This window comes from Macaca thibetana, chromosome 7 (genome assembly GCF_024542745.1).
Source record: "Macaca thibetana thibetana isolate TM-01 chromosome 7, ASM2454274v1, whole genome shotgun sequence".
In the NCBI taxonomy this organism is placed as follows: Eukaryota; Metazoa; Chordata; class Mammalia; order Primates; family Cercopithecidae; genus Macaca; species Macaca thibetana.
In genome coordinates, this window is record NC_065584.1 from 13372331 (window position 1) to 13388331 (window position 16001).

At 35.1% G+C, this 16001-nt stretch overlaps 2 protein-coding genes across 5 annotated transcripts in view; one reads left to right on the top strand and one right to left on the bottom strand.

Moving 5' to 3' along the window:
- The window catches only part of DDX24 (DEAD-box helicase 24), a 463245-nt gene that overhangs the window by 288644 nt on the left and 158600 nt on the right, over window positions 1-16001 (top strand). The gene's annotated exons all lie outside the window — the stretch shown is intronic.
- Window positions 1-16001, bottom strand: part of PPP4R4 (protein phosphatase 4 regulatory subunit 4) — a 106932-nt gene that overhangs the window by 66976 nt on the left and 23955 nt on the right. For all 4 annotated transcript variants that reach the window (XM_050799038.1, XM_050799039.1, XM_050799043.1 and 1 more), the window contains exon 3: window positions 5166-5268. In XM_050799038.1, the coding sequence (XP_050654995.1) occupies window positions 5166-5268 (103 nt within the window). The remainder of the gene's footprint in view (window positions 1-5165; window positions 5269-16001) is intronic.

Consider the following 16001-nt stretch of genomic DNA (forward strand, 5'->3'; position numbering starts at 1 on the left):
CTCTTATGAAAGAAAGGGAAAAGACTGGCAGATGATGAGGTCACAAAGGTAGATGGGGGTGATTTAAGGACATAGTAGGGAGTTGTATTTTATTTGAAATAAGAAGTTACTTTTATTAGTTTCCTGTGGCTGCTGTAACAAATTACCACAAACTGAGTAGCTTAAAACAACAGCTATTTCTTCTCTCACAGGTCTGGAGGCCAGAATTTCAAAATCAGTATCACCTGGTCAAAATCAAAGTGTTGGCAAGACCACACTCCACCTAGAGGCTCTGGGGTAGAATCTACTTTTTTCCTCTTTCAGCTTTTGGTGGTTGCTATCATTCCTTGGCTTGTGGCCACATCACTCCAATCTCTACCTCCATCTTCACATTGCATTCTTCTACATGTATGTGTCAACTCTCCTCTGCCTTCTTATAAGGATACATGTGATGACATTTAGACCACCACCCCAATAATCCAGGATAATCTCCCAATCTCAAGATCCTTAACTATATGTGAAAAGACCCTTTTTCCAAATAAGGTAACATTTACAATTTCTAGGGATTAGGGCCCAATATCTTTTGGGAAGGGGCATGATTCTGCCTACCACACCACTTAAGTAATTTTCATGCAAGAGGGAGACAAGATATGACTGATGCTTTTTAAAAGATCTCTCTGGTTGAGTTTCCTCTAGGAGGCAAAATGGAAGCAACAGAGGCAAAATGGAAGCAACAGATTCAGTGAGGAGGCCGCTGTAGTACAGATAGGAGATGACTAAGGCTTGAGACATTAAATTATACATTTTATATCTGTTACAGTTATGATCAGCTAATGAGTAGTAAAGACTGAGGACTCAGACTTCCTGTTTAAACCTAATTATACCACTTGCAAGCTTTGTGACTTTGAGCAAGTTACTTAACTAAGTTGTTTCTTCCACTGTCAAGTGATCATTATAGAACTGCTATGAGTATTCAGATTAAAATATGTAGAATATCTGACAGAATACAGTGCCTGACATGTAGTAAGACCTCAATAAATATTTGCTACATTATTTTTATCTGTACCTGGCATTGCTTAACTTCTATTACATAATTTTATGACACATATTATAGTTGCCAAAATGTAAGTGTAAAAACAACTAAATAAATTTAATAACTCAATAAGTACAATACATTGGATTGTAATGGAATCACCTTTGTTATGTGGTGTAATTATATCACTATTATTCTGAATTTTATAAAAGACCATGGTATAATATTTTGGATATTTATCTTGCCAATCAAGTTCTTTCACTTCTAGATAACGAGAAGTTCAAATCAAATATTGAGTTCTAACAAACATCTAAGATTTCAATTTAATATACTGTGGAAAAAGAATTAAAACTTAATAACACCACACAAAAACAATTCTTTAACAGATACCCTAGGATTAAATCATGTAACGTGAATATATGGTAATAACTATATTTTAAAATGTCTCCACATTTAGGAAATTTAAATTGGAGGTCAAACATTTACTTTCTAAATTCCTAGCTAAATTCAATCTTGAGATGAGTGGCCTAACTGCACTACCATTCATTGCCCACTTTGCACACAATTTAGAAAATAAACTGGGGAAATACTATGGATTGGCTTAATTCTATGTTTCTTACTTTCTATTTTTCTTCTTTTGTTAGTTATTCTAGACATCAACCTCAATCTGATGGATTGACTCAATTGTAACACCAACTCTGTTTCTGACATTTTATTTTTAAACATTAAATTCCTTTATCTCTAAAACAGTGAAAACAGCAACCTATTTTTTAAATCACTTTTCAGTTAATCCATTATCATAAGAACAAAATGCAAATGCAATAAAACAAAAATATCACTGATGAAAGTTTATAATACATAAGGCCAGCAAAATCTCCATTACTTTATCTGATATTCTTAAAAGTAAAGACAAGGTAAAAGTGAACTCTAAAAGCTGCACACACTACTGTTATAAACGTGGTAAACATCTTGGTATTAATTAACTTAATGCATAAAATATTTATTGTTCATTTCTTTAAATTATCTAAAAGTAAATTATTCATAAAAGACTAGTATTATCAAGTACACAAATTATTTTCCTTATGAATTCAACAATCAACTATAACTGAAAACCAGCAGAACCATATGCATGGTCAAGCCAGAAATCTGGAAGTCATCTCTCACTTCACAAACCCAATCCATTATAAAGTTCTGGTCATTCTACCTTAACCCATGTTATCTCAGATATGTCCACTGCTCTCTACTGTCTTAATTAGTTGTCCTTATACTAGCTATGAGGCCCAGTACTGAAGCTTCCTAACTATCCTACTGCAATCTATTCTCCATACAATAACCAAAATGATCACTGTGAAATAGAAACACAATTAAGTCACTGCCTGCTTTAAAGCCTTCAAGGACTTTTCACTGTCCTAAGAATGAAAACCAACACTTGAATGCTCCGTCATCAACCATTTCTCTAACCTCTTCTCAATCACACCCCACCCCATTCACTGGGTCCAAAACACACCTGTCTCTACCTCAGTCCCAACCAGCTCTTTCACCTTAGGGCTATTTACTGCTCTCTCTACCTGAACTACTTGATCCTGACTCTCAAATGGCGCTTCTTTCCATCCCTTCAGTTTTCTGCCCCTCAAAAAGGCATCCCTTGCCATCCCAATGCACAGCAGGTGCCCTCGTTACTTTATTACTTTATCTCATCAACTTGTGTTCTGTACACTCAGACTGCTTATCACAAATGACCATTATACCTTTCTTGGGTGGGGAGGGATTTGCTTGTCTAATGTCTGTTTCTCCATCTAGACTGTAGCCTCCTTGAGGGCAAGTTCCCTATCTTTTGTTCACTTCTGTTTTCCCAGTGCTTAGAACAGTGCCTGCCTTATAAAAGGACTCAGTAAATATTTATGAATGAACGACAATGCCATTATTACTAAATGCTCAAGATCACTTTTTTTTAAAAAAAATTGAGAAATCATGGCCAAGCAAAAGTAAACAAAGCAGTTACCCAATATTTTGTCAGCGTTTCATCACTGGAAAGTAAACACTCACAGAAGTGAGGTGGAATTGACAGAGGTGCTAACCAGGAGTACCAATAAGTCACAACAAAATCTGAATACAATGAATTTAAAATAATATGCACAGAAACACAGATTTTATCATTTGAAATGGGGGTGATCAAATGTTTGGCTGTCTACATTATATATTAAACTATCAATAAAAGTCATTATTATTGGAGTTACCCCCATAAAGCCCTTCTCATTTGCCTTATTCTTCAGCATTTTTACATCAAGTCAGAAGCACACAATACTCTACCATACTTGTTCTCTCATTGTTTCCCATGGTCACTAGACCTTCCTAATATACAATCTAATCTGGACTCTTCTACCTTTTTGGTATCTCTTTTAAACGGAGTACAGGGCAAGACGATGGTCCTAAATAAATGGTTGCATGTTGATTAGTAAAATAAATGAGTGAAATCATTCAGTTATAAATAAAGGTTTCCTTAGTACATATTCATTAGTATATACTACCTTTGTATTCATTTATTAGTTAATATACTCTGTATTATGGATTAATTTCCATTACTTTTAAAGCTTATTAAAACTATATCTTCTATAACTCAGGCATACCTTATAGTTTCAGAAGATACATTTGATTCTTTGTATAAATATGCTATACATATGAGTGTACTATATTATTTATACACCCCCATGAAATTAAGGTTTTGGGGGAGCTGTTACTTAATTTCCTTTATTGTGAACTCAACAAAAGGATTTTTGCAAAGTAATTTAGAGATGTCTAAAGTTCACTGCTCTCTTTCATCTTTTATTCTTGCATCGTGAAACTTTGGACATCTAATATGCTCTCTGTGGACCAGATTTCACCTGCTCAACGCAGAGTGTGCAGCATGCAATATTCTTAGCTATAAATCTAATTTGCTTACTTACATTAACTCTGTAGCCAAGAGGACCTAAATACCTGTTCCTTTCTGCTATTGTTTAACTGGCACTTCCAGGTGTCCTGCTGACAAGTGTAGGTCAGTTAGTATCACAGAAATTGAATGTAAAAATAAACCTGGTCTGTGTGGACCTAATTCCTTTGAAATTATGGCATGATTCTGGGAAAAACAGATATGAAAAAGCTTGATTTATTTTTGAATCACATGCAATGCCAAAATAAATATCATCTTAATTCACCATTGTAATCGGTCAAAACGTTCATAGTGCCTGCATAGGTGGGCATCTCATGAAAATAACATGGTATGTCCCTGATCTAAATCACAGTAACTAGAACCATAATACACATGCCTAAAAATAAAACTCAAGGACTCAATAATAACTTCAGTATTTTAAACACATAAATTAAAAATTATGAGAAGAGCTATATCCAAATAAAAAAAAAAGCAAAATCTACCAACCTCTATTAGCAAACATAATCCTCAGTAGTATGTAACCTCACTGACCCCATTAGTAGGCAAATTCTTGGAGGACACATACACTGGTGTCTGTTTTGTTCATTCAAGTTCTTATAAAGAAAAGCACTTTGCATATAAGTACAAATAAATAATTAGTAAATATTTAATAGTTGAAATTATTTAATTTTATATTAATAATCAATAAATATTAAATAGAAAGAATGTAATAGTAGATCAAACATTTTTGTTCATAGCAGAAAAACTAATTCTGAAGAAATTTATGAAGCAATAAATTACACACACATCTAAAATTGTGATGGCTATAATTCACTTTATCTGATGATTCTTCGGAGGTCATCATAGGGTCAATTATTAGGAGTATCAGCTCAATTACATTATCAATGTTATATGAATACTATTAATATAGATTTAAGCCAACAGAATATTAAATACTTTTTTTAAGAATAATTAGGTGTTTTTGAGCTACTAAAACTACCTTTAGTAAAATGTCTCTACTGAGAAAATGACTAAAGAAATTTTACAACTTAAGATCTGAATTTCTCCATTTCCATCAGCTAATTTCCCTAAATATTTTCATTATAATTCAAAATGTATATAATAACACTTCCTCCACTCAAGGTGCAAAAGATCAGCCATCAAAGCTCCAAAATCCTCTTTGAACAATGACAACATGCTACTGGGAAAAATGGGAAACTCCAATCTTATTTCATACCAACTTACTCTGACTTTTGGCAACACTCTCCGAAGCGTCTCAGTGGGATTCTGTCGCATCAAAAACGGGAGATTTGCAATCACACTTGTTCCTTGGACATCTTGACCAGCACTTACAAAGAAAACACAAATTTAAAATGTATAATTATAAGCTGAATTCCTCTGCACAGTTATAAAAAGTATGGACTAATTGGAAAAATGACTGCTTTGAATGATAAGCACTCAGACTTCTAAGTTTTAAGCCAGAAATACATCATTTAGATATAAAACTAAAACCAAAACTGAAATTTCATTAAGCAAATCTTATCACAAATACATGAAGATATTAATGATGCCTGTGCTGAAACAAGATTATCTTATTGTTTTAATATGTCTTAAGCCTAAAAGTTTTGAGACTATTACTAAATATGTATTTTTTAATTCTACCTCATTTTTTCCTGTGACCTGTCAGTTTGCCATACTTTATAAAAATGTATAAACGGTAACATTTTATTACGGTAAACATTAATAATCATAACAACAGGGAAAGCAATAAAATCAATTACAGCAAAATCATACAACTTTCTCTTGGTACAGTGAAATCACTTGTAAAACTAGATTTGACTCCATGCCAGAAACTTCTTAAAGATACACTCAATACTCTTAAAGATCAGCAGGGTGTATTTACATAATTCCTTTTTAAATTGACATTCATTAAGGAGTTATCAAAATAATCTCAGCAATACTCTAGTGGCCTAAATACCTTGAAAAAAATGTTCAGATTCTTCCAAAAAAATCATTTCCACAAACAGCAAAAAAACTGTTTTCAAATATAACCAAAGTGGTCTAAGTTTTGAAAATACTTGAAATATCCATATATATATGTGGATGGATAGATATCTATCAAAAAGATGCCAATAAACATGGCATCACCTCAGAGGGAAATCCCACCTATTCTTAACTGACACCAATTTAAATATTGATTGCTGATTCCATAATATTTACTTATTGATTAGAATTATTTTACTTATCTCTTCAAATGGATTTGTAGTTATATGTACATAAGACTTTAATACATTTTACATAGTTTTTTTAAGTAATATATTTTTGCTTCAGAGTAAGTTCTATTAAAAAGAAACATATTCTAATTCTAAATGAGGCTGCCCTGCCATGAAGAAAGGCTTTTTCTGTTGCAATATGGTAAGCTAGAAATACAGGACATCGTAATCATTCCACTGTTCTCATCACCCTCTAGGAGAATCCTTTACTAGACAAAATTCAGAAGGAATAGTGAAGGGTGTGAAATAGAGAATCCACGCCAAATGGAGAGAGGGTCAAAAAAGAGAAATTAAGGTTGCACAGAAAAACACTACTAGTAGTGAACTGAATGGTGGCCCCCTAAAAGGTATGTCTACATCTTAATCCTAGAACCTGTGATTATTGTCTTTATTTTTAAAGGGCTCTTGAGATAAAGAGATTATCCTGGGTTATCCAAACTAGCTAGGCCCTAAATCCAATAGCAAGTGTCCTTAAAAGAGAAACTCACAGAATAAAACATAACAGATGGCCGTTTGACCACAGATGCAGAAATTTGAGCAATACAGCCACAAGTCAGGGAATGGTGACAACCACCAAAAGCTGGAATAGGCAATAATGGATTCTCCTCTAGATCCCTGCTGACATCTTGACTTCAGACTTCTGTTCTCTAGAACTGTGACAGAATAAAATTCTATTATTTTTAAGCTACCTGGTTTGTGATAACTTGTTACAACAACCAGAGGAAATAAATATACTACACTACTAAAGAACTGAAAGAGAATAATCTGAAAGAAAAAGAAAATGACAATGCCTGGCCCAGGGTAGAGGTTCAATAAATATCTCTTGAAAGCATGAATGAATAGATGGCTAACTAGATGAACAGATGTCAGGAATATTAAATATTGAATGTTCCATGAATTTTATTCACTAATTTGCAATTAAGGTACAAAAGGGTATAATCTCTAATACCTCACAGAGGTGAAAACAAAACTTTTCATAGGAAGGCAAGAAAAAGAAAAAAGAAGCAAAAAAAGAACAAATAAAAAATAAAATGATACACTTTAGCCTTAAAATATCAACAATTACATTAAATATAAGTGGTCTAAAAATATCAGTTTAAGACAAGAATTGGCAGAGTGGCTTTTAAAAATGATTCGACTATATACTGTCTACAAGAAACTCACTTCAAAAAAACAGTATCAGTGGTTGAAAACAGTATCAGTGGTTGAAAATAAAGAATGGAAAATAATATATCATAGAAATGTGAATCAAAAGAAAGCAGGAGTGGCTATATGAATATCAAGTAAAGTAAATCTCAGAGAAGACAAAATCACCAGAGACAGACAGGGACACTATAAAATGATAAAAGAGATGAATCCACCAAGAAATAGCAATCCTAAATGTGTATACAACAAACTGAGTTGCAAAATATGTGATACAAAAACTGATAAGACTGAAAAGAAAAATAGACAAATACACAGGTGCAGCTGGAGATTTCAGAACCCATCTCTCAACAACTGACAGAACTACACAGAGAATCAGCAAAGATATAGAAGAACTCAAGAATACCATCAACCAAGATTTAGTAGACATTTATAGAACACTCTATCCAACAATAGCAGAATACACATTCCATTCAAGTGCCCAAAGAACATATATCAAGATGGACCATAAAACAAACTTCAACAAATTTTTGAAAATTTAAATAATACAGAATTTTCTCTAACCACAATGGAATCAAACTAGAAGTTGGTAAAAGAAAGGTAACAAAAAATCTCCCAACTCTTGGAAACTAAACAAACTTCTATATATTCCCATGAATCAAAGAGAAAGGTCTCACGGGAAATCAAAAAATACACTGAACTGAATGAAAATAAAAAATTAACATTTGTGAGATACAGCTAACATATTCAAAGAGGGAAATGTAACCATCAGAAAAAAACGGAACATCTCACATCAATAATCTAACTTTCCACTTCAAGAACCTAGAACAAAATAATCACAATACACAAGCAGAAGAAACAAAGAGATAAAATCAATAATAAAAACAGAAAAAATAAAGAAAAAGAAGGAAACAAAGACCTAGTTGTTTTAAAGATCAATAAAAATCAACCTTAGCAAGAATGACAAAAGAACAAGAGAAGACAAAAATTACCAACATCAGAATTGAAACAGTAGGTATCTCTACAGACTGCAGAAATCAAAAGGACAATAAATGAATGCTGTGAATACTTCTATACATATAAATTTGAAAACTTAGACAAAATGGACCAATTTGTTGAAAAACATAAATAGTAACAACTTATCCAATATGAAAGAGATAATCTGAATGTTCCTACAACTATTAGGGAAATTGAATTAATATTTTCAAAGTCCTAAAAAAATGTCCAAGCCCAGATGGTTTCAGTGGAGAATACTAACAAACATTTAATGAAAAATTAACACTATTCTACACAATCTCTTCCAGAAAAGAGAAGAGGAGGTGGCACTTCCTAAATCACTTCATAAAGAAAAACTACAAAGCAGTATACCTCATAAATATAGATGCAAAAATATTTAATAAAATTTTAGCAAGAATTATATACCATGATCAAATGAAGTTTATTGCAGGGATGCAAGGCTGGTTCAATATTAAAAATCAATATACTCCATCATATTAACAGGCTAAAGAAGAAAAATATCACATGATCATATCAATTCAGAAAAAACATTTGACAAAAGTCAACACATGAACACTGAAATTACAAATTCAATATAATTTATAATCACTCCAAAAAACTAACAAAATATGTACAGAAGTTGTAGGTTGAAAATACACAATGCTGAAAGAAATCAAAGGATATCTAAGCAATTAGAGAGGCACACACTGGGAAATTCAGCATGGTAAATATGGCGATTCTCCCCAAAGTGGTATACAGCTTTAACACAATTCCTATCGAAATACAAACAAGATTTTGGGAGACACAGATTATATTTTTTCTAAATTTATATGAAAAACCAAAGGAATAAGCATAGCTGAAACAACTTTGAAAAAGAAGAACGAAGTAGGAGGAACTGTGTCCACCCACTGTTAAGACTTATTATAGTAAGCTATAGTTACCAAGACTACACAGTATTGGTGGAGGGAGAGAGACATAGATCAACAGAACTGAAGGCAGAACCCAGAAATAGACCCCACACATATGCCCAACTGATTTTTGGCAACAGTGCAAAGACAATCCAGTAGACAAAAGATAGCCTTTTCATCAAATGGCACTGAAGCAACTAGATATCCACAGGTGTTTAAAATTAAAAAAAAAAACACAAAACTGACACAATCTATGTCTCACACTAACTCAAAATGAATCACAGACTTACACCTAAACCATAAAACTAATCACTTCTCAGCCTTTTCACTAAGATCAAGTGTGAAACGTATAACAATAGAGCTGCCAGGAAAAACACGGGCAAATAGCTTCTAGATCTAGGGCTAGACAAAGAATTCTTAAACTTGGCAGTAAAAGCATGATCCACAAGAAAGGGAAGTTAGACTTCATCAAAATTTAAAACTTTTGTATTGTGAAAGACCCTGTAAAAGGATGAAAAGACAAGCCACAGACTGGAAGAAAATATTTGCAAATGAATGTTTGAAAAAGGACTAGTGTTGAGACCACATAAAGAACTCTCAAAACTCAATAGTAATAAAATACACAATCCAATTCAAAAATGGGTAAAAGACATGAGGGAACATTTTACTGAGGATGATATAGAGATTGCAAATAAGCCCACTAAAAGATGCTTAATTCATTAACCATCAGGCAAACACAAAGTAAAAGGACAATGAACTATCACTACACATTTATCAGAATGGCTAAAATTTTAAAAACACCACCAAAAGCAAAAAAACTGGATGATTCATTGCTGCTAGGAATGTAAGCCGGTATAGCCACTCTGGAAAACAGTTTGGAAGTTTCTTAAAATATTAAATATGTAACACCATACAAGACAGCAATTGTACTCTGGGGAATTTATCCCAAAGAAATAAAAATTTCTGTTCACATAAAAACTTGTGGATGAATGTTTATAACACCTTTATTTGAACAACAAAAACAACAAAAAAGATATGAAAACAATGATATGTCCTTCAGTGAAGAAATGGATAAACGAACTGTAGTACACCTACACCATACTGTGGAATGCTACTCAGCAATAACAAGGAAAAAAAAACTATTGATATGTGTAACCACCTGGAAGAATCTCCAGAAATTAAGCTAAGTGAAAAAAAAATTCAATCCCAAAAGGTTACATACTGTATGATTCCACTTATACAGCATTCTTGAAATGACGAAGTTATACAAATAGAGAACAGATTAGCGAATTCCAGGGGCTAAGGAGGGATACAGGAGCAGGAGGGAAATAGGTGTGACCACACAAGTGTAATATGAGAGATCCATTGATGATGGAAATCTTATGCATCCTGATTTTATCAATGTCAACATCCTGGTTGTAATACTGTACTATAGTTTTTCAAGATGTTATTATAGGGGGAAACTGGGTAAAGAGAACATGGATATTTCTGTATTATTTCTTACAACTGTATGTGAATCTAAAGTTTTCTCAAAATATAAAGGTGTTTTTTGTTTTTTGTTTTGTTTTGTTTTTTGAGACAGAGTCTGGCTCTGTCATCAGGCTGGAGTGTAGTGGCACGATCTTGGCTTACTGCAACCCCCGACTCCCTGGTTTAAGCTATTCTCCTACCTCAGCCTCCTGAGTAGCTGGGATTACAGGCACGCACCACCACGCCTGGCTAATTTTTGTATTTTTTTTTTTTTGTTTTTTTTTTTTTTTTTTTGAGACGGGGTCTCGCTCTGTCACCCAGGCTGGAGTGCAGTGGCCGGATCTCAGCTCACTGCAAGCTCCGCCTCCCGGGTTCACGCCATTCTCCTGCCTCAGCCTCCCGAGTAGCTGGGACTACAGGCGCCCGCCACCTCGCCCGGCTAGTTTTTTGTATTTTTTAGTAGAGACGGGGTTTCACCGGGTTAGCCAGGATGGTCTCGATCTCCTGACCTTGTGATCCACCCGTCTCGGCCTCCCAAAGTGCTGGGATTACAGGCTTGAGCCACCGCGCCCGGCCTTTTTTTTTTTTTTTTTAGTAGAGATGGGGTTTCATCATGCTGGCCAGGATGGTCTCGATCTCTTGACCTCATGATCCACCCACCTCGGCCTACCAAAGCGCTGGGATTACAGGCATGAGCCACCACGCCTGGCCGAAAAGGTTAATTTTTGAAAGCAGTCAATGTAACAGAATTTTCAAAAAGCACCTGGATACCACACTACATGTGGAAATCTGAGAAATACAGTATCTACTCATGATTTAAAACTATCAGCAAACTACAAATAGAAGGGAACTTCTTCAACCAGATAAAGAATACCTATGACAAACTTAGAGCCAGCATCATACTTAATGGTGAAAGAATGAATGCTTTCCCCCAAGTCAGGAACAAGGCAGGGATGTTGACCATTACCACTTCCTTATTTTAATCCATAAACACAATATTTATCTTTGTTTATTTAGATCTTTGAATAGTTTATTCAGTTTTACGTAATTTTTAACATACAGATCTTACACACATTTTCTTAGATTCGTATCTAAGCACTTTTTTATTTATATAGGTTTTGGGGGAACATGTGGTGTTTGGTTACATAAGTAAGTTCTTCAGTGGTGATTTCTGAGATTTTGGTGCACCCATCACCCAGCAGTGTACACTGTACCCAGTTTGTAGTCTTTTACTCCTCACACCCCTCCCACCCTTTCCCCAGAGTCCCCAAAGTCCACTGTATCATTCTTATGCCTTTGCATCCTCACAGCTTAGCTCCCACTTATAAGTGAGAACATATGATGTTTGGTTTTCCATTCCTCAGTTACTTCACTTAGAATAATAGTCTCCAGCTCCATCAAGGTTGCTGCAAATGCCAATATTTTGCTACTTTTTATGGTGAGTGAGATACACACACACACACACACACACACACATAAAAAATACACATACACACACACCACATTTTCTTTACTCATTGACTGATGGGCATTTGGGCTGGTTCCATATTTTAGCAACTGCAAATTGTGCTGCTACAAACATCCATGTGCAAGCATCTTTTTCATATAATGACTTCTTTTTCCTCTGGGTAGATACCTAGTAGGTACAGAATCACAGAATGAATAAGAATTCACCAACCAGCTGCTGTCTTCAAGAGAATCACCTAACACATAAGGACTCACATAACCTTAAGGTAAAGGGGTAGAAAAAGATATTCCAAATGGTCACCAAAAGTGAGCAGGAGTAGCTATTCTTACATCAGAAAAAAAAAAAAAAAAAAAAAAAAAAAAAAAAAAAAAAACTTTAAAGCAACAGCAGCTTAAAAAGACAAAGAGGGACATTATATAATTATAAAAGGACTTGTCCAACAGGAAAATATCACAATCCTGAATATATATACACCTAACACTGGAGCTCCAAAATTTATAAAACAATTACTGCTAGACCTAAGACAGCAACACAATAATAGTGGGGGACTTCAATACTCCACTGACAGCACTAGAAAGGTCATCAAGAACAGAAAGTCAACACGGAAACAATGGACTTAAACTATACCCTAGAACAAATGAACTTAACAGATATCTACAGAACATTCTAACCAACAACTGAAGAATACACATTCTATTCATCAGCACAAGCAACATTCTCCAAGAAAGACCATATGATAGGCCACAAAACAAATCTCAATAAATTTAAGAAAATCAAAATTATATCAAGTACTCTCTCAGACCACAGTGGAATAAAATTGGAAATCAACTCCAAAAGGAATACTGAAAACCATGCAAATACATGGAAAGTTAATAATCTGTTCCTGAATGATCGTTGAGTCAACAATGAAATCAAGATGGAAATTTAAAAATTATTTCAACTGAATAATAGTGACAAAACTTATCAAAACCACTGGGTAGAGCAAAAGCGGTGCTAACAGAAAAGTTCATAGCATTAAATGTCTACATCAAAAAGTCTGAAAGAGCACAAATAGACAAGCTAAGGTCACACCTCAAGGAACTAGAGAAACAACAAACCAAACCCAAACCCAGCAGAAGAAAAGAAGTAACAAAGATCAGAACAAGACTAAATGAAATGGAAACAAAAAAATACAAGAGATAAATGAAATAAAAAGCTGGTTCTTTGAAAAGATAAACAAAACTGATAGACCACTAGTGAGATTAACCAAGAAGAGAGAAGATGCAAATAAACTCAATTAGAAATGAAATGGGAGACATCATAACCAATACCACAGAAATACAAAAGATCATTCAAGGCTACTACGAACACCTTTATGCACACAAACTAGAAAACCTAGAGGAGATGGATACATTCCTGGAAGTATACAACCCTCCTAGATTAAACCAGGAAAAAACAGAAACTCTGAACAGACCAAGAACAAGCAGCAAGATTGAAATTGTAATTTAAAAACTGCCAACAAAGAGAAATCCAGGACCAGACAGATTCACAGCTGAATTCTATCAGACATTCAAAGAATTGATACCAATTCTATTGAAACTAGACCATTATCACCATCCAACACTCTGTTGGAGCTCTGAACCAGTGCAATAAGGCAAGAAAAAGAAACACAGGACTTACAGATTAGAAAGGAAGACGTTTAATTGTTTTTACTCACAAACAACATAGTTGTCTATGGTGAAAATCCCAAATAATCGACAAAATGGCTAGTAGAATAAGTGAGTCTAGCGGTATGCAGAACACAAGGTCAATATATAAAAGTATCTCTACTTTTATATATTATATTTTCCATACAATGTAAAAGATATAAATTATAATTTAAAAGGTAATCTAATTTACATTAGCATAACAATATTGATATGGGAAGGGGTGCAGGGAAGTGCTGGCAAGGGATGGGCGCGTTCCCTGTCTAGGGTACCACCCCCGGGCCTGTGCCCGCAGACCTAGGTGAGGACAGGAGCTCCTGCCTTCACGTCCAAATGCTGCCATTTCCCAAGACCACCCTGGCCCACCACACCCCCAACCTGTGCTTATAAAAGCCCCAAGACCCTAGCAGGCAGAGACGCAAGTGGCTGGATGTGGAGAGGAACACACCAGTGGAGGAACACCCAAGTGGCTGGACGTTGAGAGGCCGTCAAGAGGAACGCATCTGCATAAGAGCACACCAACAGGCCCCGCAGGTCGGCAAGCCATGAACCGGCGACATGAGGCAGTTTGGCCGGGGCCGTCAGAGGAGAGCCCGGGCTGCTAAGCAGCCCGACTCCAGGGGAAAATCACCTTTCTACTCCTTCGCTCTTCTGGCTCTCCCATCTGCTGAGGGCTACTTCCTCTCAATACAACCTTGCGCTCATTCTCCAAGTCCACGTGTGATCCGATTCTTCCAGTATACCAAGGCAAGAAACCCTGAGATACAGAAAGCCCTCTGTCCTTGCGATAAGGCAAGGGTCTAATTGAGCTGACTAACACAAGCCGCCTACGACTGCAAAACTAAAAGAGCACCCTGTAACACATGCCTATTGGGGCTTCGGGAGCTCTAAACATTCACCTCCAGATACTGCCATGGGGTCAGAGTCCCACAACCTGCCCCTGGGCATGCTCCCCCTAGAGGTTTGAGCAGTGGGGCACCAAAAAAGCGAGCCACTCCCCTACTGCACGCCCTGCGAGGGGGGCTGAGGAACTTTTCCTGTTTCAATATGAAATATAATTGGAACACTTGACAAAAGATGTGCAAGACCTGTAGACCAAAAATTACAGAACATGCTGAGAGAAATAAAGAAGAGAGAAATATATTCAAGGATCAAATACTCAATATTGTTAAGACGTAAATCTCACAAATTGAAGACAGATTCAATATGATCCCCTTCTAAATCCTAGTAGGCTTTCTGCAGAAATGAACAAGCTTATTCTAAAATCTGCATGGAAATGCAAAGGATATAGAATAGCTAAAACAAATCTGACAAAAACAAAGTTGTAGGGCTAGTACTAGCAGGTTAGACTTTAAAACCTATCATAGAGCTATAATAGACAAGATAGTGCAATATTGGCATATAATCAATGGAAAAGAACAGAAAGTCCAGAAATAGACCCAAACATAAATACGCAATTGACTTTTTAAAAAGGTGAAACGACAAATCAATGAGGAGATGATAATCTTTTCGACAAGTTGTGGCAGAACAATTAAATAGCCATATACAAACACAATGAGTCTCTCCTCATCCTGAAACAATAAACAGAAGTTAACTCAAAATGAATCACAGGCCTGACTATAAGAGCCAATAATGTAAAACTTCTAGAAGAAAACAGCAGAAAATCTTAGTGGCCTTGGATTTGACAAGATTTCTTGAAGAGAACACAAAAGGTAAAGTATAAAAAATTTAAAACTCAACCAAATAAACTTCATCACAATTACAAATGTTTGTTTTTCAAAGGCACTGTTACAAAAATGAAAATGTAAGCCATAGACTGGCATAAAATACCTGCGAAACAAATATTTAGCAAATGACTTGTATCTAGAATATATAGAGAATTCTTAACTACAAGAGTAAGAACATCCAATAAAAAGCGGACAAAAGATTTGAACACCTCACCAAAGAAAATATAAAAATGGCAAATAAATACATCTTAAAATGCTCAACAAAATTTTAATCATTAGGTAAAATTACGTTACAACCATAATGAGATATCACTACACATTCACTGATATAAAATTATAAGGACTGAACATGCCAAATGTGGGCAAGGATGAGGAGTAGTGGCACTTTCACATACTACTGATGGAATATAA